Consider the following 23,838-nt stretch of genomic DNA (forward strand, 5'->3'; position numbering starts at 1 on the left):
ACCTCAAAAAAAAACCTTCACAAAAAAGGGTTGGTGGAGTGGCTCAAGGTGAAGGCCCTGAGTTCAAGCCCCAGTACCGCAGGGAAAAGAAAAAAATATATATATATGTATAGGGAAATTGGGACAAGAAATGTCATACCATGAGGAAGCAATATGAGTTTATCCTTGAGATCAAAAGCTTTGATTTCTCCAATAGAACACCAGCATTGGGAAGGAAGAGTGTGTGGAGGGGTGTTTACAGAGTAAAGGAGATTTCAGAGATATAACTTAAGTGCAGTGTGAGACTCTAATTTGAATTCTGATCCAAATTGTATTTGAAGAAAATGTGGTTGGGATTTGCTTCAAAATAATATGGGTGATGGTGGGGTAGGGGGGTAAAGATTGTTTGTGAATAAATAAATTACTGAACTGAGTGATTGGTATATGGAGGTTCATTATGTTTTTTCCCTCCTACTGTATGTGTTTGAAATTTTCATTAATAAAGTGGTAAAGGAAGCAACATCTTTGAGGCAGCTAGGAAATTGTAATAGAACCAGGGTATTAGATGATTCTTTTAAATTGTTAATTTTGTAAAGTTGTGATATATATTATAATTTTTTTAGGTCTTACTAAAGATGCATATTGAAATACCTGGATCAAATGGCATCAATTTTGTATTTAAATACTTGGGCAAAAATAACTTTTATGATGGATGTGTTTTGTGGCAGGTTGATGGGTGGGGCAAGAGGCAAATAAAACAAGATTGTAAATATGTTGGTTATTATTGACCTGATTGGCAAGTACCTGGTGTCCTCTTTACTTTTGTAAATGTTTGAAATTTTCCATAATTTAGTGAAAAAGTAAATCTATGTTGGTGGTATTAAAGTCGTATGTAATGAGAAAATTTGAGAGATGTTAAAGGAGCAGCCCAGTGGACTTCTGTTACAATTGCATGTTGAATAAGATGTGAACATAGCAATATAGCATGTTAACATAAAAAGTTGAATCTCTTTTCCTTAAGTGTTATCCTCAGACCCCACATCATCTTCCACTGGTACTCGCCAGCAGCCTTTATTGAGAAAGCTTGTGGCTTTGCTCCTGAGATCCTGCCAGATGAATTTGATTTTGTTTTTGCTTTCAATATGGAAAGTTGTTGCAATATGTGAGGGCAAAATATTTATATTTTACAGAATTCTTTAACTGTTCTCAGTAACCAGGTCAGAAGACAGTTGGGTAGAAGTAGTACTACTTACTGGTTAGAAGGAGAATACAGTTAAATCAGAATTACCAGTGAAGTCAGTTAACTTAAATGGGATAGAGAATAGATTGAAAATACTTTAGGTAATTAAGATTAGTGCCATACGTGATTTTGAATTTGCGTAATAATCTTTTTTGAGAAAGGGTGTTGCTGTGTAGCCCAGAATTGCTTCAAACGCACAATCCTTCTGCCCTCAGTCTCCTTAGTGCTGGAATTATAGTCATGTCCCCTCCCCCAAAAAATTTTGGTGCTAGGAATCAAACCCAGGGCCTTGCTTGTGCTAGGCAAGTCATCTATTACTGAACTACATTGCAGCCTTTTTAACACTTATTCTTACATTCACTGTTGCTCTCCCCACGCTTACTGCTCTCTTCCACACTGTCAGAATGTTAGGTGACTCACATTCCAGTTTATAGAGTTTATGTTTAGTTAGGCCATGAGTTATTTTTATCATCTTGGCAGCCCCTATTCTGTTGTTTTTATTTGGTTAACCTATATATGTAGATACATCAAAATACAGAATTATCTTCTAGGTCCAAAACAGACAAAACAAAAGTTTGCGTTGCTAATTGCCTAAATACTGACACTGAGCCTCATGTTTGTGGCTCATTGAATCTATTCCTAGGATATTTATAAGAGGTCTTTTTATGAGTTTTTCTATCTGTTGCATTTCATGTGAAGAAATTTAGATGTGCATACCCCACATATACTCTCATACTTCCATTTCTATATTATAATGCAAATTCTTCTTTCTGACCTTAATCCCCTGTACAAATGGTTTTGATGATTTTCAGGAGTTTGTTGCCAATTGTAGATTATGAATTGCCACTTAATTACTATCCTTCTTATGAAACATTGTAAGCGCTGCTTACATAATACCACCAGTGCCAAAATTTGTAAAGTGTATAATCCAATGCTGAAATCAACAGTTGTCTTGTTGTTAATGGCCTGGTGGCAGCTATGATGTTTTGTCATTGCCTACACTCATATAGCTTTGCTGCTGTTCCCATGGCATGACTGGTTAGGCTACAAGCCCTTGGCTTTTCAGTCAACAGATAATTTAAGGACATTTTGAAAAAGGAGCATGAATCCTGGCCGTTGTCTGAAAACCTTTAGTTCTTTAGTCAGAACCTTTAATTCTGGTAAGATACATATTGTATTGGGATTAACACAGCAATTAAGGTTGTCAGTTACTTGCAGGGATATCTGAGAGATGTTAGCAGATGGAATCCTGTTTTAAGAGATTCTTTTATCTTTAATCTCTTACTTGTACATGGAAGAATACAGTGTAGAAAACATATGCATTGATACCTGAGTGAAAAGTAGTCCAGAAGTTTCTTTTGAATATGTCAGTCAGTTCATTGGGCTTATTTTTCCTTGCTAAGTGTGTAAAACTAAGTAATGATACACTAAATTGTATCATTAGCTTAGTGTTTTTTCCTTCATAGTGGTAAATAAATAAATTACATCAGGGGTATATAGTCAGTGAAATACAATGTCAGTTTTTCCACATGTAACTTATTACAGCTGAGAAATTTTAATTTTCTAAAATACTTTGGTTTTTAAAAATCACAGTCTAAAAAGCCTGTGGTAATTGTTGAGAATTGGATATACTGTGAATCAAAAATGAGTTGTTTCTTATTTAAAACAAAGTCAAGCTAATTTAATTCCAATTGAAAAAGTGATGACTTGTCTTATTAATTTGACCTGGTTTTAAAGATTGCTTTCTGTTCTACTCAGAGAAAGGATGGCAGAAAGTATTATTAATCATTTACAGGATTTTAATACTCCTTTGAAATTCAATAATGCATTGTTTTTCATTCTCGAAATTTGCTCTTCCTCTTCCCCACTCTAGTATGTGACTGTTGAACGGTGCTTCCTAAGAGGAGTCATTTCAAAGAGTCGCCACTTTATCTATAAAAAAGGAGGATGATTATAGGCAATATGGCAGGATGTTGGCATCTTTAATTTTAATGATAAAATATGGGTTTTTTTTTTTTTCTTTTTCTGGACTATCATTTTTTAGGATAGAACAAAAAACTAGAGTAATCAAAATTAGGCAGGCTCTGTTTTTTTTTTCTATTTGGGAAAAAATATTTAATTCCTTACAAAGCATTTAAAATAATTTTTCTTCTTATGGTATAGGGCTATGCACCACCGCCTAAGAATGGGATTGAACAGAAGCGCCCTGGACGACCCTTGAATATTACATCTTTAGTTAGGTTGTCTTCAGCTGTGCCAAATCAGATTTCTATTTCTTGGGCATCCGAAATTGGAAAGGTAAGGGTTCTCTTGGTGCCATGGAGAGTTCTCCATTGGGAATTTATTTCATTTTCTTTTCTTGGCCTGTCAGCTCCAGCTGTTAGTTTTCTGATCTCTGAAAAGTAGCAGTTTTCATTTCAGAGTTAGAGATTCTTAAGGCTGGGCATGGTGGGGCATGTCTGTAATCCCAGCTATGAGCATAGGTAGGAGGATCCAGGTCTGAGGATGGCCCCAGGCCAAAAGCTGACAACATACCTAAAAAAAAAAAAAAAGACTATGTGATGGCTCAAGGGGAAAAAAAGTTTAAAACCTAACTCTTGAGGTTTCCTGAGTATTGTCTGTCTATTTTCTGGGAAAGGAAATGTGTGTATTTTTATGTCTTAAGGTAATGGTTTAATTGTGTGTGTGTGTATAGTAATATTTTAACAAACTCAAAGCTTTGAGTAAGTATTTATGAAGAGGAACAAAGACTAAAGCTCTTTTTTTTTTGGCGGTACTGGAGTTTGAATTCCGTAGGCTGGGCAGGCACAGCAACAAAGCTTTTTTCAGTCTTTGTGGGACAAGGTTAAATGTACTCATGTTGCAGTTAGAAATCATCTGTTCCCACCTTTACATCAACAGTTAATAATTCAGCTAGCATGTGGCTTTTATTAAAAATAGTCACTTAGGGCTGGACATGAGGGTGCACATCTATAATCCCAGCTGCTTGGTAGACAGATACAGGACGATTGAGAGTTTAAGGCTAGCTCAGATAGTTAGCTTGAGACCTATCTGGAAAGCAAACGGATGGGAGATGTGGCTCAAGTTGGAGTGCTTGCCTAGCAAATTAAGTCCCTAAATTCAGTTCCAAGAAGGAAGGGAGATGGGGAGGACGGGACGGAGGGAGGGGTTACAAGGAGGAGAGAGAAAAAGGGAAAGAAAATTAATTTAGAATTTATTTTGTTTATATCTTCGGGTTGATGAATCTGCCTTTCTGCTGATTCTTAGTCTCAAAATTATATCAATTATGAGATACTGATTAATACAATATTTTTTAAATTACTTGTTTAAGTAACAAATAATGGATGGTTAAAAAGATTTCATTTAATTTCTGAGTGGCAACTGTAGTGTTCCTGTTTTGTGGATAGAGAAATAGAAGCATGTGTTTATGGCAGAAGATTTTTTTTGTTGTTATTTTACTCTCTTAAGATAATTATAGAGCTGGAAACAACTTACAAATACTTGAACAAATGATTATATACATTGAAGACTTGGTAGTTTTACCATATAATGGAAATAATATTTGTTCTTTGTAATTACTAAGTGATTAATGGGCCTAAAATTTGCACAATGTATCAAGTATTCAGACGTTTAAAAGTCCATTAAAAAGTAAAATATTCAGTTTGGTAGTTATTAAAAGTATATGTTCATTGTGGTATCAATTGGATGAATAAAATAGAATTTATTTATTTTTGGAAGTACTGAGGTTTGAACTCGGGGCCTCACACTTACCAGCCTCATGAGTGCCAATTTTACCTCTTAAGCCACTCCATCAGCCCCTGTTAAAATAGATTTTTTTTTTTAGCATTAAAGTAAAATTATACTTCATCTCCTCATAGCTCTGTAAATAGCTAACAAAGATTCCCTTGTGTCAGATCTAAGAGGCATAGGATTAGATACAATTATTTTCTGACCTTGCCTTTTGGTTTTTATAATTTCTTCATGTGTCATACGTATGGTAGTAGTTGCCCCTTATCCAGTAAAATGTTCACTTAGGAAGAGTAGAGTTAACTTGTTAAACTTTCCTCAGAAGAACGCTGATACTGGCTTTTATTTGAATGATTTGCTTAAGGCCATGTAACTTAAGATATCTTCTGCTAGGTTTAGAACTTTGAACTCTGGACTTGAAGTATTAATTCAGACCACTGTCATTTGAATTTTTGTTTCTGTGCTGGGACTCATTTTTTAGTGAAAATATGAGAGCCTCATCGTGTAAGTAGATCTGGTTGGAAGTAGATGAGAGGGGCTCATAAGGTACTAGTTTTGCTCAATTTGAAACATAGAAACCACTGATGGAAGATATTTACCAAACCAATGAATGCTTTAAAGTGATAAGTTATTGAGAAATAACCTTCAGAACTAGTTAGCCATTGTCTCCCTGAAATAGTCTAGTTGATTTTTTATCTCCATTTCTGTCATTGAACTTCCTTTGGAAGTTACTTTGAATGTTATTTTTAGAAACCAGAGTTTCTTAGGAAAACATTCCACGTAAATAAAGAGGATATTGTGTTTAATATAGATCATCTTTCCTTATAGAATTACTCCATGTCTGTATATCTTGTGCGACAGCTTACATCAGCCATGTTACTACAGAGATTAAAAATGAAAGGTATTAGAAACCCTGATCATTCCAGAGCACTAAGTAAGTAATGCTTGTAAGACTGAGCGTGTGAGAGACTTCAGTGGGGAAACCTCCAAACATATACATATCAATATTTGTGAGATTTATTACATTACTGCATATTTATTAGTTTATACATACAATAACTTGTATATATACCTGGTGGAACAAACCTCAGACATATTACCACATGTAAGCTTTCAATTATCAGAGGAGTTAAAGAATATATTTTTTCTGTTTATAAATTTAACAGTTATTTGAAACAAAAATGCAACCTAACGAAAAATAGGAATGATATGTATTAGAAAAGCATTGAAGCTTGAGGTACTCCTATTTTCCAAATTCTTCTCCTAATTGTTATTTTGTTTTTGTCTTATAACCAAGACCAGCAATCTTGCTTTTAGAGAGAAATATTAAAAATTCAGTCAAATGTGTGATGTGGAGTTTGCAAATTCATTGTTCTTTAACCTAATACTAGGAATGTGGTTGTGTTCATAAGAGTTTGGGAAATTTTAAAATAAGATATATTTCTGTAATTCGGCCCAAATGTCACCATTAATTTTAAAACATTGTTTTTTCCCTCTTTTTTAAAGTTAAAGAAAAATTAACTGCAGATCCTGATAGTGAAATTGCTACAACTAGTCTTCGGGTATCCTTGATGTGCCCTGTAAGTAAAGTGACAAAGCATACTGGCCAATTGTATTTTTTATAAATCACTAATTTTCTTATAAAAATAAAGTTGGAAATGAAATATTTTTATAGAATTTTGAACTTTTGTCTTTTCTCATTTTGGAATCTTCATGATTAGGCAATGACAAAATAATCTAAAAGGCTGTTGCATCAAAGCAAGGTAGCTTTTGGTTCAGAAAAATCTGTCATAATTAATGCTCTGAAAACAATCAAGTAAGATAAATCCTGAGGAATGGAATCTCAGAAACAAATGCATTGCCACTTATAGAGAAAGAAAACATTTAATGAACTTACATTAAAACAGGATAAAAGGGAGTACAGCTCAGTGGTATAGGATATGCTTAACATTTGTGCGGCTCCAGGTTTGATACCCAGCACCAGAAAAACAAATAAATTTTACTTGATTTATTTCATTCTTCAAATAATTGAAGAGTTAAATTTTCTTAAAACTGTCGTGTTTAAATGAACTGCTCTAGCCAGGCACTGGTGGCTCACAAAAATATATTAAAAGCTGGTGCCTTTTAGTAGAATACGTATGACATTGAAAAGCAGCAAGCAGCAGTATTACTAGGGCCTGATGAATGCTAATTGATGTTCTTGGTTTAATGAGTTAAGATGTGTGGAATGTCTTTGTAATGTACTTTTAAATTACATAATAATTTTATTTTGTATTTCCTTACATAAAGACTTGGGTGAGAAGTCACTCAGCAGTGCTAAGATCCTTCTGTATGCTTCACACTGAGCTAATTGTGGGAGAAAATAGAGGACTTGCTATAAAGTTGTCAAAAAGTGAATAAACTAAACTGAGATAAAAATCCAGTTAGATAAAACCAACTCACACTTTCTAAGGAAAAAGTGGAAGGTATTCTTTGGGCTTATCATAGTCTTAAACTAAGTTGAATCATATTTAATAGAAGGTGAATGATGAAAGGTAATTTTTAAGGAAGTTTTGAGTTTTTGAGGATGCTTTCCCTAGCATCAGTTATTAAAGAGAGATCGAGCATGCATAATTCTGTTTGTGAACACAATATCTAACTTGTACTTGATGATGCTGTAGTGATTTTCAACATACCCTGCAGAGAGCTGGGTAGCTGGGAGATTAGAAAGGGAAAGCTAGATTTGATTTTATCTCTTGATATTCTATGCTTTTTTTTAAAGTTGTGTTAAATAGTTTGAAGCCAGGCACCAGTGGTTCACGTCTATAATCCTAACTTCTTTAGCTGAGATTGGGAGCATGAAGGTTCAAGGCCAGCCCAGGAATATAGTTCAAGAGACACCCATCTCCCAAATAACCAGAGTAAAGTGGACTGGAGGTGTGACTTAAGTAGTAGAACACCGGCTTTACAAGTGTGAGACCCTGAGTTCAAATCCAGTACTACCAAAACAAAAAAGTTTGAAACCACTGGTTTGGTCATGTTTATTTATATACTCTTTCTCTCTCTCTCTCTCTCTCTCTCTCTCTCTCTGTTTTTGTTTTTTTGGTTGTACTTAGGGCTTCATGCTTGCTAGGCAGGCACTCTACTGCTTGAGCCACTCTGGCAGTCTTATACGCTGTTTGCTACTAATTATTGTACCATGGCACAAATAGCAACTTAGATTACTGTCCTCATAACATTTTACAAGAAAGGAAGTGTTGCATTGGTTACACACCATTTCATTCATAAAAACAAATTTTTACAAAATTACCTATTTTAAGGTCAGTCACCATGGCTCAAACCTGTAATCCTAGCTGCTTGGGAGACAAGACTGGGAAAATCACAATTGGAGGCTCACCTGGTCAAAAAGCTCACGAGATTCCATCACAACCAGTGGTAGTGCATGCCTGTTGTTTCTAGCCTATCATTCCCAGCTTCTGGGGAAAGTACGAATAGGAGACTCAAGGTCCAGGCCAGCCCAGCTGCAGAGTGAGTCCTTACCTCAAAGCTAACAGATGTACAAAGAGATACAGGTGCAGTGGCTGAAGTGATAGGCTCCTGCCCAGGAAGGTCAAGGCTCTGAGAAACCTTGAGTTTAACCCCTAGCACTGCCAAAACAGAAAAAAAAGTTACCTCGGCCTAGGATTTGCATATTCAGAATCTTTTAAAACAATATGCCATAGCATATATGCAAGCACATAGTATAAGAAGGGAAGTTGTCTTAGGTTTTATCTGACCATTTTCTGTCTTAAATGATAGTCACATTGTACTGCATACTTGCTCAGATGATTAACTTTTAAGATTCCATGTTAGGTAGAGACAGGATAGCACAGTGATGAGGATGGAGTACTTGGGTCAGATCTTAGCTCTGCCATTTTCTAACTTTATATGTTAGTCAGTACTTTGGCTTCTTTGTGCCTCAGTTTCTTTATTTATAAGATAGGGATGACAATGTTACATGTTACCATCCTTGTAGTGTAGTTATACTTTAAGTGTAAGTAAAATGTTATGATTAATGGAAAGCACTCAACGCTGCATGTAGATAGAATTGGGTGAACATTAGTTACTGCTATGTTGATCTTTAAATTACAAAATAACCAATTTTCATTTTAGAAAACTTAGAAATTACAAAAAAAAAAAACCATACTAAAGATTCTACCACCTAGGCAGAGTTAAGAATGTTGTAATTCTGTTGTGAATTATAGATTTTATGGTACATATAAAGAAATCTTCCCTCTTATTTTCTTTGTCTGTTTTTCTAGCTTTTATTTATTCTACCACCTACTGGACAAATAACTGAGCACTTACTATGAAACTAGTTTTATGGTAGGACAGTGAGATTATAGTGGGGAACATGAAATTTAGGATCTAGTGGGAGAAACATTTTTAGTTGAAATAAAAGAGTTGGTTATAATAGAGATTATTCTCTAAACTAAATACTGAGATAATGGTGAGGTTTGAAGTATTATATAAGAAAACCTGAGCTGATCTAATCCAGGTATTGTGTATGCCTTGCTGTTGGTAGATCTTAACCAATTGGAATAAGAATTAAGCAGAACACTATAGTTATACAAAAATACATTGAAAAAGCCACACTTTTTTGGGCATGGGGACAGTACTAGGGTTTGAACCCAAGACCTCATACTTGCTAGGCATGGGCTCTACCACTCAAGTCATACCTCCAGCCCTGTTGTGCTTTTTCAGATAGGGTCTTGCGTTTTTGCCAGGGCCAACCTCAGACCACGTTCCTTTTACCTATGCTTCCCATGTAGCTGGAATTAAAGACATGTATCACCACGCCCAGCTCTTCTTGAGATAGGGTCTAGCTAACTTTTTGCCTGACTGGCTTCAAACTGATCCTCCTGATCTGTACCTCCCAAGTAGCTGGAATTACAGGTGAGAGCCACCAAACCCAGCCATAATTGACACTTTTGATTATGTAATAGTAAAGAATTTTCATAATTTGGGGAGGGGGTTCAGGGGGAGAGAAGATGGGGGCAACGTAAATAATGTACAATATAAGTCTAATCGTGAATCCCCCCCATAATGAATATATCCTAATAAAAAAATTTTTTAAAAGAATTTTCATAAACAAATGAAAAATATTTTCAATACACATCTTACAGACAAAGCTGATTTCTCTCAAATAATCACCTATAAGTAGATAACAAAAGTTTAATGACCAAACAGAAAATGAGTAAAGGTTATGAATAGACAGTTCTTAGAAACATGGATGACTCTTTCAGGTTAAACAAAAGAAATAAGGCTCGATTACCACTTATAGTAAGAGAAATGTAGCTCACAACTGTTGTAGTAAAGGTCAAAGAATTTAAGAACACTGTTGACAGGGTTGAGTCAGTGATAACATGTATACATAATTCAGTAGATTCTTCAGTGTGACAAATGTCACAGAGGTTCTCTCCCTTTGATCCCAGAAAACTTCATTCCTTGGTACTTTTTACAGCATTATTTGTTGTGGTAAAAGATGGGAAACAATGTCAGTGTCTACTAGTGTACTAATTATGATGCTTTTCTTTATGGTAGCTTTTTGTATGTTGATTTGTGAGTAACAGTCACCAAGTTAGGTGACAGAATAAGGTGCAGAATTGTGTGAAGCATTGTCACCATTTGCAGGGAAATATTTTCTTAAGTATATACTTGATTTATGCTTAGAAAATCTGTGAAAGGACATGAACAGATTGATAACTGTTTCTTTACATAGGAAAACTGGGGAACAAATAATGGTCTTGTTTCAGTATGTATGTGTCTTCTATTTGTGGATTTACACATTACTTATTTTGAAAAAGTGAAATGATCTTTCAAAAACCATAGGTAGCCAGTGAATTAAAAAATAATATTGATAGGACTAAATTCTGGTTTGAATTTCTTTTTCATTTTGACCATCTTGTGTGGCTTCTTCAGACTGTTAAGAATGTCTCTTTTTCCCTTGGGGCTTTCTTTTCTTATTTGAACTGGTTTTGATGTTCTGTTCCCTGTCCTGTAGTTAGGAAAAATGAGGCTGACAATCCCATGCCGTGCAGTGACTTGTACACATCTGCAGTGTTTTGATGCTGCCCTTTATCTACAAATGAATGAGAAGAAGCCCACCTGGATTTGTCCCGTATGTGACAAAAAAGCTGCCTATGAAAGTCTGATATTAGATGGGTAAGTATATCTACCACCACCTCCTTTTTTTGGGTGCTGGTATTCTAACCCAGGACCTTGCAAATGCTAATCACCAGCTTTACCACTGAGCTACCTGCCGCCCAGCCTAGTATATCCCTTTTAACAGTTGATAGGCTGTGTGTTCAGTATTACCTAATATAGATTCTATTTGTGTGTTTTCTGTTTCATACAGTGGTTAGTGGCTCTTTTATCTTTATACAGGTTCAGTATCCTTTTATCTGAAATGTGTGAAACGAATAAGTATTTCAGATTTTGGAATTTTTTAGATTGTGGGATATTTTCATAGACTATTATTTGATCATCCCTTATTTGAAAGTTTTTGAGCATCGCGTTAATGCTCAAAAAGTTTCTTTCTTTCTTTCCAGTTCTGGAATTTGAAGTCAGAACCTTCTACTTGCTAGGCAGGTGGTCTATCACTTGAGCCACATACCCTCAGTCCTTTTAGCTTTAGTTATTTTTCTACTAGGGTCTTAGGTTTTTTTCCCCTGGACCACAGTCCTCCTATTTCTGCCTCCTGCATAGCTGGGATTAGAGTTCTGAGCCACCACACTTGGCTTCAAGTTTTTATATCCTAGGTGTTAAAAGTCCATAGGAAAGAGGAAAAATTCTGATTAGTAGTAGTATCATTTTCCTCACCTAAAACTTCTTGTAATAGCAATTAGGGTCTTTGAAAAAAAGATAAAAACTAAAGGAAGCAATAGGATAGATATGGTCATACTATATAACTGGTAAGTTTGAAACTGTAATTCATACTCTGACTCTTGAGCCCAAATCCTAAACATTATTACTTGGATCATATTATTTACTTTAGAATTTGGAAAGTTACATGACCTAATTTTCAATAAGTGAGGTGTCTATCCTTTTTTTAAATGACATTTTAAAAATGTTAAATGTCATCCATGCACTACTGTAAGATTTAGAAAATGTAAGTCATGAAACATAAAGTAATCAACAATGCCATTTATGGTATTTACTTTGTTATTGATGTAATAAGATTGAAATAATTTTGCATGCCAATTTGAACGTACCTGTGATTTTTTTCACTGAATTTATAGTAGAAAGTATTCTAGTTCTTTAAAGATACTGCAGCATTTTTTATTAAAGTTTTGGAAGAGTATTGCTGTGGGAGAGCTACAAAGCAACAAAGAGTGAATGAAACTGTCACCTTTCTAAACTTTTGCTGAGTTATTTTTACAGTATTTTAGCTTATTTTGAAATAACTTAAAACTTAGAGAAGTTGCAACTAGTTGCACAAAAAACTTCTGGTAAAGCTTTGATCCGATGCATCAGTTGTTAACCATCTGCCACAATTGCTTTTATTCTTGGTGGTTTTTTTTTGTTTTGTTTTGTTTTGTTTTTTTTGCAGTATTAGGGCTTGAACTCAGGGCCTCACACTTGCTAAGTAGGTGCTCTACTACTTGAGCCACTCTACTAGCCCTGTTTCTGTATTGGGTTATTTTCAAGATAGGGTCTCATGAACTATTTGCCTGGACTGATGGCTTTGAACTGTGATCTTCCTCATCTCTGCCTCCTGACTAGCTAGGATTATAGAACTGAGCCACCGGCACCCAGATCATAATTGTTTTTATCCCACCTCAATGTCTATGCATATAAACATTTTTGGTGTATGCATGAGTGTGTGTAGGAGAAAGATGATTATTACCATTTGTAAAATTCTTTTGAACCATCAGAAGTTCATATGTTTCTCATGTCCCTTTTCCTCTTAATATTTTAGGTTATATTTACTAAATACTAGCTAGATATTTCATATTTGTTTGTACTTTTTTTCTAGTTTAAGTTGCATTGTGTTAGGAACATTTTTGAGGTGGCATTGTGTGTGTGTGTGAGTGTGTCTAGTTCTCTTTAAGATAAATTGTTAGAAATGCTAAATCAAAGGAAATGTATGATTTTAAGACTTTAGTATTGTTATGATGCCTCCCAAAAGTATAAACTGTTTTACTCGACCAGCATGTCAATTCACTTTCCTGCCAACAGGTGTATTACCCACTTCTTAGTTCTCTTACTAGCTTTACCTATTAAATCTTACCTTTAAAATGTCTATCAGTTTCCTAATTGGGGAAAGTAGTGCATTATTTTGATTTGTTTCTTTTCATGGTGAGGCAGGAGGAATTGATAGACTTTTGAATGACTTGCTGGTACAGTAAAATATGCCACCTTTGGGAGGCATAACAATACTGATCTTTCCCTTTTACTCACTTCTTATGCAAACACCTGATAGGCTTTCAGTTTCTGTGGATTAGTTTGGGTTTTCTAGAATTTATATGAATTTATATGAGTGTGAAAAGCATGTGCATCCTCCTTTGTCTTTCCCATTTTACTGAGTGTCCTTACTTGAAATTTATCCATTTTCTTTTATGTACCAACAGTTCATTTTCATTATACTCCCATTAGCAGTCTGAGAATTCCACACTCTCACCAACATTTGCTGTGGTTGGTTTTTGGTTTTTGTCTTTTGGTTTTGTTTCTTTGGGTTTTTTGCGGTAGGGGTCTTGCTGTTGCTGTATTGGTCAGACCAGCCTGGAACTTGTATGGAGCCCAAGCTAGCCTTGAACTCTTTATCCTCCTTCCCCAGCTTATCTAGTGCTGGAATTACAAGTGTGCCTCCCCATGCTCAGCTGTTTAGTCTTTAATTTTGGATATTGCCATGGTATATAGTGGCACTTCACTGTAAATTAATCTGCATTTTTTATTGCTAGTTGTATTCAGCCTCCTCAGTGTCCTTTCTGTATGTTTAATCTGTTTGAAGTAGCTGTTGAAACTTTTGCCCATTTTTTAAATTGGGTTGTTTTCTTATTGAGTTTTGATAGTTCTTTATATATTCTGCGTACAAATCTCTTTGCAAATGTTTTCTGTCACTTTGTCTTTTCAATTTCTGTGTGTTCCACATTAGAAAGTTCTTAATGTGGATAAAGCCCAATTTACTAAGTTTTTCTTGTGTGGATTGTTCTTTTGCTATCATTTTAAGACCTTTTTTTCCCTGACTCTAGGTCATGAAAAATCTTCTCATGCTTTCTTTAGGGAGCCTTACAGTTTTTACATTTAGGTCTACCCATAGTTAAGTTACTTTTTGTATATGGTATAAATAAAGATCAAGGCTTATTTATTTGGCATATGGCCAGTCAGTTGTTCTACCATCATTTGTTGAAAAGATGTTTTTCCTCATTTGTCATTGCTCCTTTTTCAAAAATCAGTTGGACATAACCTGTGCATCTGTCTCTGGACTCTGTTCTGTTGATTTCTCTCTATCAGTACTGTATTCTCTGGAAATTACTATGATCTCCGAACTTTGTTCTTACTCGGAATTATCTTGGCATTATAGGTCTTTTTCATATCCATACAAATTTGCAGAATTGACTTGTCATTAGGGAGAAGAAAAACAAATCTGCTAGGATTTTGATTTGTGTTGCCTTGACTTTGTAGAACAGATTGTGGTAACAAAACAATATTTAGTCTTCTGATCCTTGAACACGATACATCTGTTTATTTCTCAGTAATATTTTGTAGTTTTCAGCGTATCTTGTATTTCTTTGTCATATTTATCCCTGTTTCATATTGTTGATGTATTAGCGCTTAAAGAAACTTCTGGTGGTTGCTAGTATATAGAAATATAGTTGATTTCTGTGTATTGGTCTCATACTTTGAAACTGTCCTAAACACAATAGTTTTAGTAGCTTTATTACAGATCACATAGGGTTTTCTATGTGAATACAAATATGTGTGAATACAGTTTTACTACTTTCTTTAGAAACCAGGTGACTTTTTGTCCTGCTTCCTTATGCTGACCAGTCTGTTAATATTGGTGATCATGTTGATTGATTTGGCTCATTAAACTGACCTTGCATTCTATGGATAAACTTCACTTGGTGTCATCAATGATTATCTTTTTTATTGGATTTGTTTTGCAAAGTGTGTGGGGGGGTTATTAATACATAGTTTTCTTATAATGTTTTTGTCTGGCTTCAGTATCAGTGTAATGCTGGCCTCATACAAAGTTTTTAACTACAAATCCAGTAGAAACAGGGCTCTTAAGTTTCTTTTTCAGTGAGCTTCAGTAAATCTTTCTAGAAGTTTGTCAGTTTTAATATTGATGCAAAGAACCAGCTTTGATTTCATTGATTTTTCTTTTTCTTTCTATTCCATTTATTTTTGTTCTGTTCTTTTTTATTTCTGACCTGCCCATTCACCCGTTCTTTTCTAGTTGGGTAAGATAAGTGCTATAAATTCTCCTCTTTCAGTACAATTTTAATTACACTCCACAAATTTCATTATTATTTTCATTTTCATTCCATTCAGAATACTTTTGGTTTTATTTTGCCCTTGTCTCATGGACAGTGTTGTTTAAGTTTCCCAATATTTAGGTATTTCCTGGTACTGACTTCAAATTTAACTTCATGTGGTCATAGAAAATAATTTGTATGCTCTGAGTTATTTTAAGATAAATTTATTGAGACTTCTTTGTTCCTTTCTACTTCCCTCACTCTATGTTCCTTTTTCATTGATATTAAAGCATATAAATTTATTACGTAATAACATTTGTCTACTAACGCAGTCCTAGCTAAGAGACTTCAGGTGTCTGTTTCTGTTTTAATCACTGATACTTGAGGTGGTACTCAGTAAATCACTTTACTCTTGTGTTGTCTGTTGTAGACTTAGAACCTGTTTGGGGGTTTAGCAGAGTGTTATAGCATTTGCCTAGCAAGTACAAGGTCCTGGGTATGCGTCCACGTGTACACACACACGCACACACATGCACACACTCATGCGCATGCAAATCCTATGATCCTAGGAGGAAGTGTAAAATACTGAAATACCAAAAAGTCAGATAAAGATTTACTTTGTCTCTAGCGTATACTACTTTATTATTTCATCTTTTGAATAAATCTATTAATTACATGTCTGTCTTCTTGACTGGCTTATAGGCTTTTTATGGAAATTCTCAATGACTGCTCTGATGTGGATGAGATCAAATTCCAAGAAGACGGTTCTTGGTGTCCAATGAGACCGAAAAAAGAAGCTATGAAAGTATCCAGCCAACCGTGTGCAAAAATAGAAAGTATGTGCAGAATGGCAGCATAGAGCAAAGCAGATGAGACGTGTGCAGCATTATCGCTAGTCTTGAACTACTTTTGGAGTTCAGTTTGCTAACTGTATCTTCTGAGCACCTGTCACACATGTAACTTCCCTCCAAATTATTTTTATATTCTTTCCCTAAGAAATGTGCTGAAGTGTATACCTCTTAATAGCCTTTTTATAATGTATTTTTCATAAGGAAAATAAATAAAAGTCACCTAAAATAGTTTTAAAATATGATTTTTGCTATAAGTGAAAAGTTACAAAACACATCTATCCTAGCAGTTTTTCAGAATTGTTTTGAGAGTATCTGGCCAGAAACCCAGGTGGAGGTCACATCATCCACTACTGGGCCTCGAAGTGGGTAGGCACAGGTTAGTTTTAAGAAAGTGAACAGATTTCCATTTCTTCTTTTTTTTTAATTTTTTATTTAGCATACATTAATAATATGAGGGGATTTTACCATTGCCTTTGTTACCTAGCATGTTTACTGGTTTTTTGGTTCCCTGCTCCCATACACACTGAATAGTTGAGTAATTGAAATCTGTAGGTAAACTTCCCTTTTTATCTAGCTCAGTCTACTTACTATGTTTGACTTTTGTTCTGACTCTGAAGTTCTATAAAACAATTACACATTTTCAGAGTAAGAAGAGAAGAAAACAGGATTTATACTAATACCAATTATTCTTCAGTGATTGGCACTGAACTTAAGAGTGCAATGTCCAAGGTTTTCCTAATGGTTGAAAAAAAATGGGAAGTAATTTAATTGATTAGTTGCTGCTGCATTTCCATTATTTTTGACTAAATATATTACAGGGAATAATATACTCTTCTCTGAAAATGTGAATAACATGACATCTGAGATTGTCTGGCGTAAGGCATCTTGATTATGGAGTAAGTTATTCATAAGGAAAGCTACAGCTTTCTGGGTAATTTCAGTGTCAAGTTTAAGATTCCTTCAGTTTATTTAGATGAGATTGGGCACATGCAGGGTGGTATGGCCGTAGACTCTTCAGTTTATTTAGGTGAAACTTTTTTAACAAGGTGTGGCTTATGGTGAGCATCTGTATATTCTTTGATATGAGCAAATTTGCTGCAATGAAAATACCAGATTTTGACTTAACTGTGCCACATGTCTCTGAGAATGCACAGCAGGTGAAACTGCATACTCTTGTCCCATAGCCTGAGACTGCTTCCCTGACCCCAAAGGTCTGTCTGTACAATGACTGCTAAACTGGGAAGACAGTGTGGGCAACTGCAGAACTGCACAAGTCTAGCAACAGTACTGGAGAGAATTGAGCACATTGTCTGAACGAGGCTTTTGACCTCTGTCAAGGAATAACGCTCTTGCTGTCTTCCCAGGTAAGCATTTTACAGACATCTGGAGTTAGGGAGTTGGTTTCTGTTTATCTACAGAGTATGTGGCTTCTCTGGCTGTGTATTGTCATGGATATACTGCACAGTTAAGACTGCCATGGCTAGAGTTTATTTGTGTTAAACCTTTGATGTTTCTGTTTTCCTTCTGTTCTCTGCATCCAGGTTCAAGTGTCCTCAGTAAGCCTTGTTCAGTGACTGTAGCCAGTGAGACAAGCAAGAAGAAAGTGGATGTTATTGATCTAACAATAGAAAGCTCTTCTGATGAAGAGGAAGACCCTCCTGTCAAAAGGAAATGCATCTTTATGTCAGAAACACAAAGCAGCCCAACCAAAGGGTTTGTTAATTTCTAGTTCACTATTGTTCATTAAACTTGCAACTAATTATTCTTGGGATGGGTTTTCTCTTTGAGACATTGGATAGAATGAGAAGTTGCATAACAGTAGAAGGCAGTTTTAATTTGCCTTTGTTCCATTGAAGTATTTTCAAGTAAGCACATTGTTTATAGGAATATTTTGATGAAGAAAGTATTCAACATCTCTGGGAAGTGAGAGTATGAGTTACTTATCTAATATTTGATACCTTTTGCTATATTCTTCAGCCTGTTTGTATGGAAGGTTGGCATAGAAGGCCAATATGAGGAACACTGGAGTAATGGAATGTGGAGTCAGGAATCTTACAAGAGCAGATTTCATTTGTGGCATTTGTTCACTTTTTCTGTGATTTTGGCTGAAGTCTCTAACTTCGTCAAACCATCATTTTCTGTTCTGTAAAATAAGGTTAAATAATACCTACCTCATAAGATTATTGTCAGGTTCCTATGAGGCAATGAAATGAAAGAGCATAACCTTCATGTCAGGAACATGGAGTTCCTCAATAAAAATGTATTCCCTTTCCTTTCCATCCTTTCCAGGGCAATAATATGGGCAAGTAGGTGTGTTCTTATATGTAGTCTATCACTCAATCTTGCAGAAACCATTTGCCTGAGGGTTTGACAAAAGATGCTTTTCATAAAGAGATCTTGACAACCCATAAACACATTCTTCTAAACTCGAGTGTACTAATCTTATTTCTGGCCTGTCGGTCCACTTTTTTCCAGTTCTTTTTTACATACTTTAAAATGTACACATCTTAAGTAGTAGTAGAGTAGTACAGTCATCAGCACAAGTCAGTTGTAGAGTGTTTCCAACATGCAAGGCAAGTTATGTTCATTTGTAATTTATTGTAATGCACTCCCTAGATCTAAGCAGTCATTGATCTTTTATTAGTCTCCAAATTTTCCTGTTGTAGACATTTTTATTTTATTTTTACTTTGTTTTTGTTTTCATTTTGCAGTGCTGGGGATCAAACCTAGGGCTTGCACATGCTAGGTAAGCACTCTATCACTGAGCTGCATCCCTAGCCTAGACATTTTATATGAATGGAGTTACATTCCCAGTATATGTCTGTAGCATTCAGATTTGTTTTTGTTTGTCTTGTTTTGGTGGGAGTGGGTTTGAACTCGGGGTTCACGCTTGCTAGGCAGGTGCTCTACCACTTGAGTTATTCTACCAAGTAGAATAACTTTTTTTGTGTCGAGTATTTTTGAGATAGTCTCTTGAACTGTTTGTCCAGTCTGGCTTAGAACCTCCATCCTCCTGATCTCTGCCTCATGAGTAGCTAAGATTACAGGTATGAGCCACCAGCACCCAGCAATTTTTTTTTTTTTAACCCCACAGTATGGGGGTTTGCTAGGCAGTACCTAACGCTTGCTAGGCAGGTGTTCTACCACTTGATCTCCCCACCTCCAGCCCTGAAATAACTTTTATGTTTACTTCTAAGAATTAAAACTTTTGAGCTGCTTTCTTCACTATTAAAATACTTACATTCTAGGTATGATTTATACATTCTACTAAGGGCAAATATTTTCTCTTACCTATTTGATTCAAATGAGATTTTATTTTTAGTGAAACAAAATGAGGAAAACAATTCAAGAGGGTTTTCTGATGTGCTGTTTGTTTTTTACTCCTTTAAGCCAATTTGATTGACACTTCTGAAAATTAAATGATAAACATTTGAAATGTTTACCAAAGTGTTGAATCAGGGAAATGAAAGGCTAGCTATATTCTAGACTTGCATTTTAATGATGTCCTTTAGAATATGCTGGGAAAATTTAAGTTTTAGCTTAAAAAGCCTTTATAAATTGCAGCTACCCAGCTCTTTCCACAAAATCAGCATAACCCTTAATACCCAAACCAACTTTACACATTAACCACCCATACAGAAGAACAGACTCACATAGAAAGATAATTAGAATTCTGAAATCAATCTTCGGAAGTCATATAGTTATATGGTAAGATGATAGCCATTATATAAACAAATAGAATTTATCCTGGGAGTGCTTTAATATTAGGAAATACAATGATAAATTAATTTTGTCAAGTGTATAGTCATTCTTTTTTTTTTTTCTCTGTAGAGTCATTTTAATAGAAGCTCGAAAGGTATTCAGTGAGCCCTGTTCCTGACAGGAACCCTTTAAAGCCCAGTAAAACCCTGTTTACTGCTTAAGCTGATTTGTCCCTAGACTGCATTCATAAAAACTACATAGTGTCCAGAATAATACACACCCTTCTAGTTTTGTTCCATTTTTGGTTATGTGGCTCTATTTAGAGCATTTTAGCTAGTGCTGATCATTGGAACGCTTCTACTTAGAGCGTTTTTGCTAAAAGAAAACAGCAAAGTGAGTAGTAGAATATGGAGTGTGATGGGTGAATGGGTCTCTCAAATGAAACTGTTAAGCTGGAATAAGAGAATATGTCATAGTTACTTTGTAGTTCATAAAAGGAAGCCATTGACTGGCTGGGTTTTTATTCTTTGTTGTAACATTTAGCAGGTTTAGTACCAATAGAGGAAAGATAAATGGAAAAAGTTCTTTTGGGAGTTTCTGAGCACTGATAGTTGGTGATTTGTGCTAAAAATCACATTTTCTGAGTTAAGTCACCGTGGATACTACCTGTCAAAATATCATAGTATAGGGTTATGTTATGGTTATGTTGTCTCTGGTCCTTTTCTACTCTTAGGTTTTTGGTCATTCTTTTCATATCTTCTCTTATGTCTCAGTGTCTGGAATTTTTATGGTTTTCATCTATGTAAGTTTATCAGAGGAATTCTTGAACCGTGATAGCAAGCAAATGAGAAATCAGGAAACCTTGTTTTAACTTTTAGTCTCAAAGCTATATGAGTAGCTGTTTTTAAGAGGTATATTGTTTTACTAAAAACTATAAACAGACTGGGCACCAGTGGGTCACGCCCATAATCGTAGTTACTCTGGAGGCTGAAGTTGGGAGGAATCACAGTTTGAAGCCATCCTGTACAAAGAGTTCTTGAGACCCCATCTCCAAAATAACCAGAGTTAAAAAAAATAAAGCCAACTATTATAAACAGTTTTACAAGAAATTGAGAAGTAAGTGAAAAGCTTCTCAACTGGAGAGAACTGCTGATACCATTTTGATGGCAGCATGTTATCTAGTAAAGTTTTAAATGCATTTTTATACTCTTGTCAGAAGAAACTGGTACCACTTAAAAAACTTCTGGTTTTGTTTGTTTGTTTGGGTTTTTTGTTTTGTTTTGTGGTACTGGGGTTTGAACTCAGGGTCTTGCACTTGTAAAGCAAGTGCTCTATGACTTGAACTGCTCCCCATCCTTTTTTGTTTTGGATCGTGTGAGGTTTTTTGCTAGGACCACCTGGACCCAAGTTTCTCTTGCTTATACCTCCCACGTAGCTGGGATTAGAGGTGTGTTCTACTACCCAGCTTTTTTGTTGAGATGAGGTCTCACTAACTTTTTTTGGTTGGGGGGACTTTGGCCTCAAACCACAGTCCTAATCTCCGCCTCCCTAATAACTGGAATTATAGATGTGAGCCACAGTGCCCAGCCCCTTGTGGGGTTTGTTTTGTTTTGTTTTCTTTGTGAGACTAAGGTTTGACCTCAGTTTCATGCTTACAAAGCAGGTACTCTACTTGAACCACATCTCCAGTCCATTTTTTTATAAAGTTTTTCTTATTAAGATACATTCATTATATAAGGGGAATAGTGATAATTCCAATTAGGCTTATATTGTACATTGATTAGCTCACTCCCCTTTCCAGTCCATTTTGCTCTGTTTTTGTTTTGTTTTGAGGTTTGAACTCAGGATCTCATACTTGTTAGGCAGGTGCTATTACTGCTTGAGCCCCTAGCCAGCCGCTCTTGTTTATTTTGGAAATGGAGTCTCACAAACTATTTCCCCGGGCTGGCCTCGAACTGTGATCCTTCCTGTCTCAGCCTCCTAAGTAGCTAGGATTACAAGCGTGAGCCATCAGCACCTGGCTTGGGTATTTTTTTAATACACTAAAGATAATTTTACATTTTATGTTCCTGTTCCACTCCTTATAAATTGGATGGCTGCTTTATTAATAAGGAGGTATTCCAAAGACAGGAAACAAGAATAGGGATAAACATGTTTGTCTCTGGATTAAGAATCGATAGCAAATTTGAATCTTTCTGTTTGTTCATGATCATAATGTTCTAGCACTCAGTGCATTTCAGGTGCATGACTAAAAGTCAGTGTAATACCTGATGTAGAATGCTGATGTTGCTATGTATAGCAGCGTTCTAGCAATTGACTTTGTGCCATGATATCATAAAGCTATAAAAATTTCAAATATAAATGCAGAGTTGCATAATGTACACATATGCCTGTCTGTATATGCCAGTCCTATGAAGATTCAGTAACATTTTAAAAACACCTACTACTTAAATAGCATCAAATGTTTACATTCTTAATTTCATAAGACATACATTTACACTTTCCATGGGACTTTTTATTCATATGTGTAAAATACATCTATTTTTGCATAGGTTTTAGAATCATTTTGAGTTTCTGAATGTGGTCCTTGTGAAGATTCTGATAACAAAAATCTACCACCAGTGTGTAATTTAATAATCCTACCAACTACTTTCAGCCATTCTGTATTAAGTTGAGTTTGTATTAATGGCTGCGAAGTTCAAATAATAGGAACTAGCACTAAATGTTTTAACTTTTCAGATGTTTGATGAAGTTTCGGGTCTTGATTTAATAACTTGTTTTTCATTTGTTTATATTGGGGTTTGAACTCTGGGCCTGGCACTTTCTAGGTAGGCCCTCTACCACTTGAGCCACACACACCAGCCCTTCATTTAATAATTTTTACCCTTAATAAATTTTGGGGTAATTTTCATGTTTTTTGACAACATTTTGGTGCAGGAGAAATAATACTAATTTAATTATTTAAAGTTTCATGTTATTTTTAAAGGAAGTTTTAAAGTGAATAGGACATGTAGTAGTAATGAGTAGTTCCTATGGTGACATTGAACATGAATGTTGACTTAACCCCTCTGTTGATGCCAGAGATTCGGAATAGAAAGAGTTCAGTGGTCGTTTTCCCATAAATCTGATCAAAGTCGAAGGATCAGTTCAGGAACAAGACAAAAGAAAATCTTCAGTGAAATAGCAAAGGAAGAAAAAGAATAGATACAGAAATACAGGCATTATCTTTTTCTTTGAGGTGGTGGGGAAGGGGTGTTGGGGTTTGCTAGGGATTGAACCCAGAGCCTCATACATGCTAAGTGCACTGTACCCCTGAGCTACACTCCCAGCCCCCTGAAATTCTTCTTTTAGTTTCAAGTAGGAATTTTTAAAGTAAATGAAACTTTCCGTATAAAGTGTGTGTGTGTGTGTGTGTGTGTGTGATGTAAGCTTTCTTACATTAAAAAAGTAGGGTTAAGATATTAATACTATAAGGCAGCCAGAATAATGAGAGCTACCTTATCAGCTCCCCATTCAGCACTAAGATATACAGTCTCCTCCTTCTCCTCACCCTCTTTGTTCCTTCCCTTTTTCTGATGTTCATTCCTGTGTTGGGGGATAGATAGGCTCTTGTGTCATTTAAAAGCCCTTTGGTGATTTCCTGTTGTAGTAATGTGGTTTGAACTCAGGATCTTAGGCTTGGTAGACAGGGGCTATACCTCTTGAGCCATGTCCCCAGCCCTTTCTGCTTTAGGTATCTTAGCATTTAAACCTGGGGCAGCCTGGTCTGTGATCCTCACGTTTGTTTCCTGAGTAAATGACTACTGTTTTCAGATCTTTAAAAATGGTAAGCTTTAGATAACCACATAACTTACTTTATCTCATTCCAAGTTCTTTG

General features: G+C 35.5%; 1 protein-coding gene across 6 annotated transcripts in view; it reads left to right on the top strand.

Moving 5' to 3' along the window:
* Pias2 (protein inhibitor of activated STAT 2) overlaps positions 1-23,838 on the top strand; it is a 72,196-nt gene that overhangs the window by 36,857 nt on the left and 11,501 nt on the right. For 5 of the 6 annotated variants that reach the window (XM_074069874.1, XM_074069875.1, XM_074069879.1 and 2 more), the window contains 6 exons: positions 3,383-3,517; positions 5,795-5,900; positions 6,473-6,546; positions 10,989-11,149; positions 16,111-16,244; positions 17,801-17,972. In XM_074069874.1, the coding sequence (XP_073925975.1) occupies positions 3,383-3,517; positions 5,795-5,900; positions 6,473-6,546; positions 10,989-11,149; positions 16,111-16,244; positions 17,801-17,972 (782 nt within the window). The remainder of the gene's footprint in view (positions 1-3,382; positions 3,518-5,794; positions 5,901-6,472; positions 6,547-10,988; positions 11,150-16,110; positions 16,245-17,800; positions 17,973-23,838) is intronic. The other variant, XM_074069877.1, reaches the window with a different exon arrangement.

This window comes from Castor canadensis, chromosome 4 (genome assembly GCF_047511655.1).
Source record: "Castor canadensis chromosome 4, mCasCan1.hap1v2, whole genome shotgun sequence".
Lineage (NCBI taxonomy): Eukaryota > Metazoa > Chordata > Mammalia > Rodentia > Castoridae > Castor > Castor canadensis.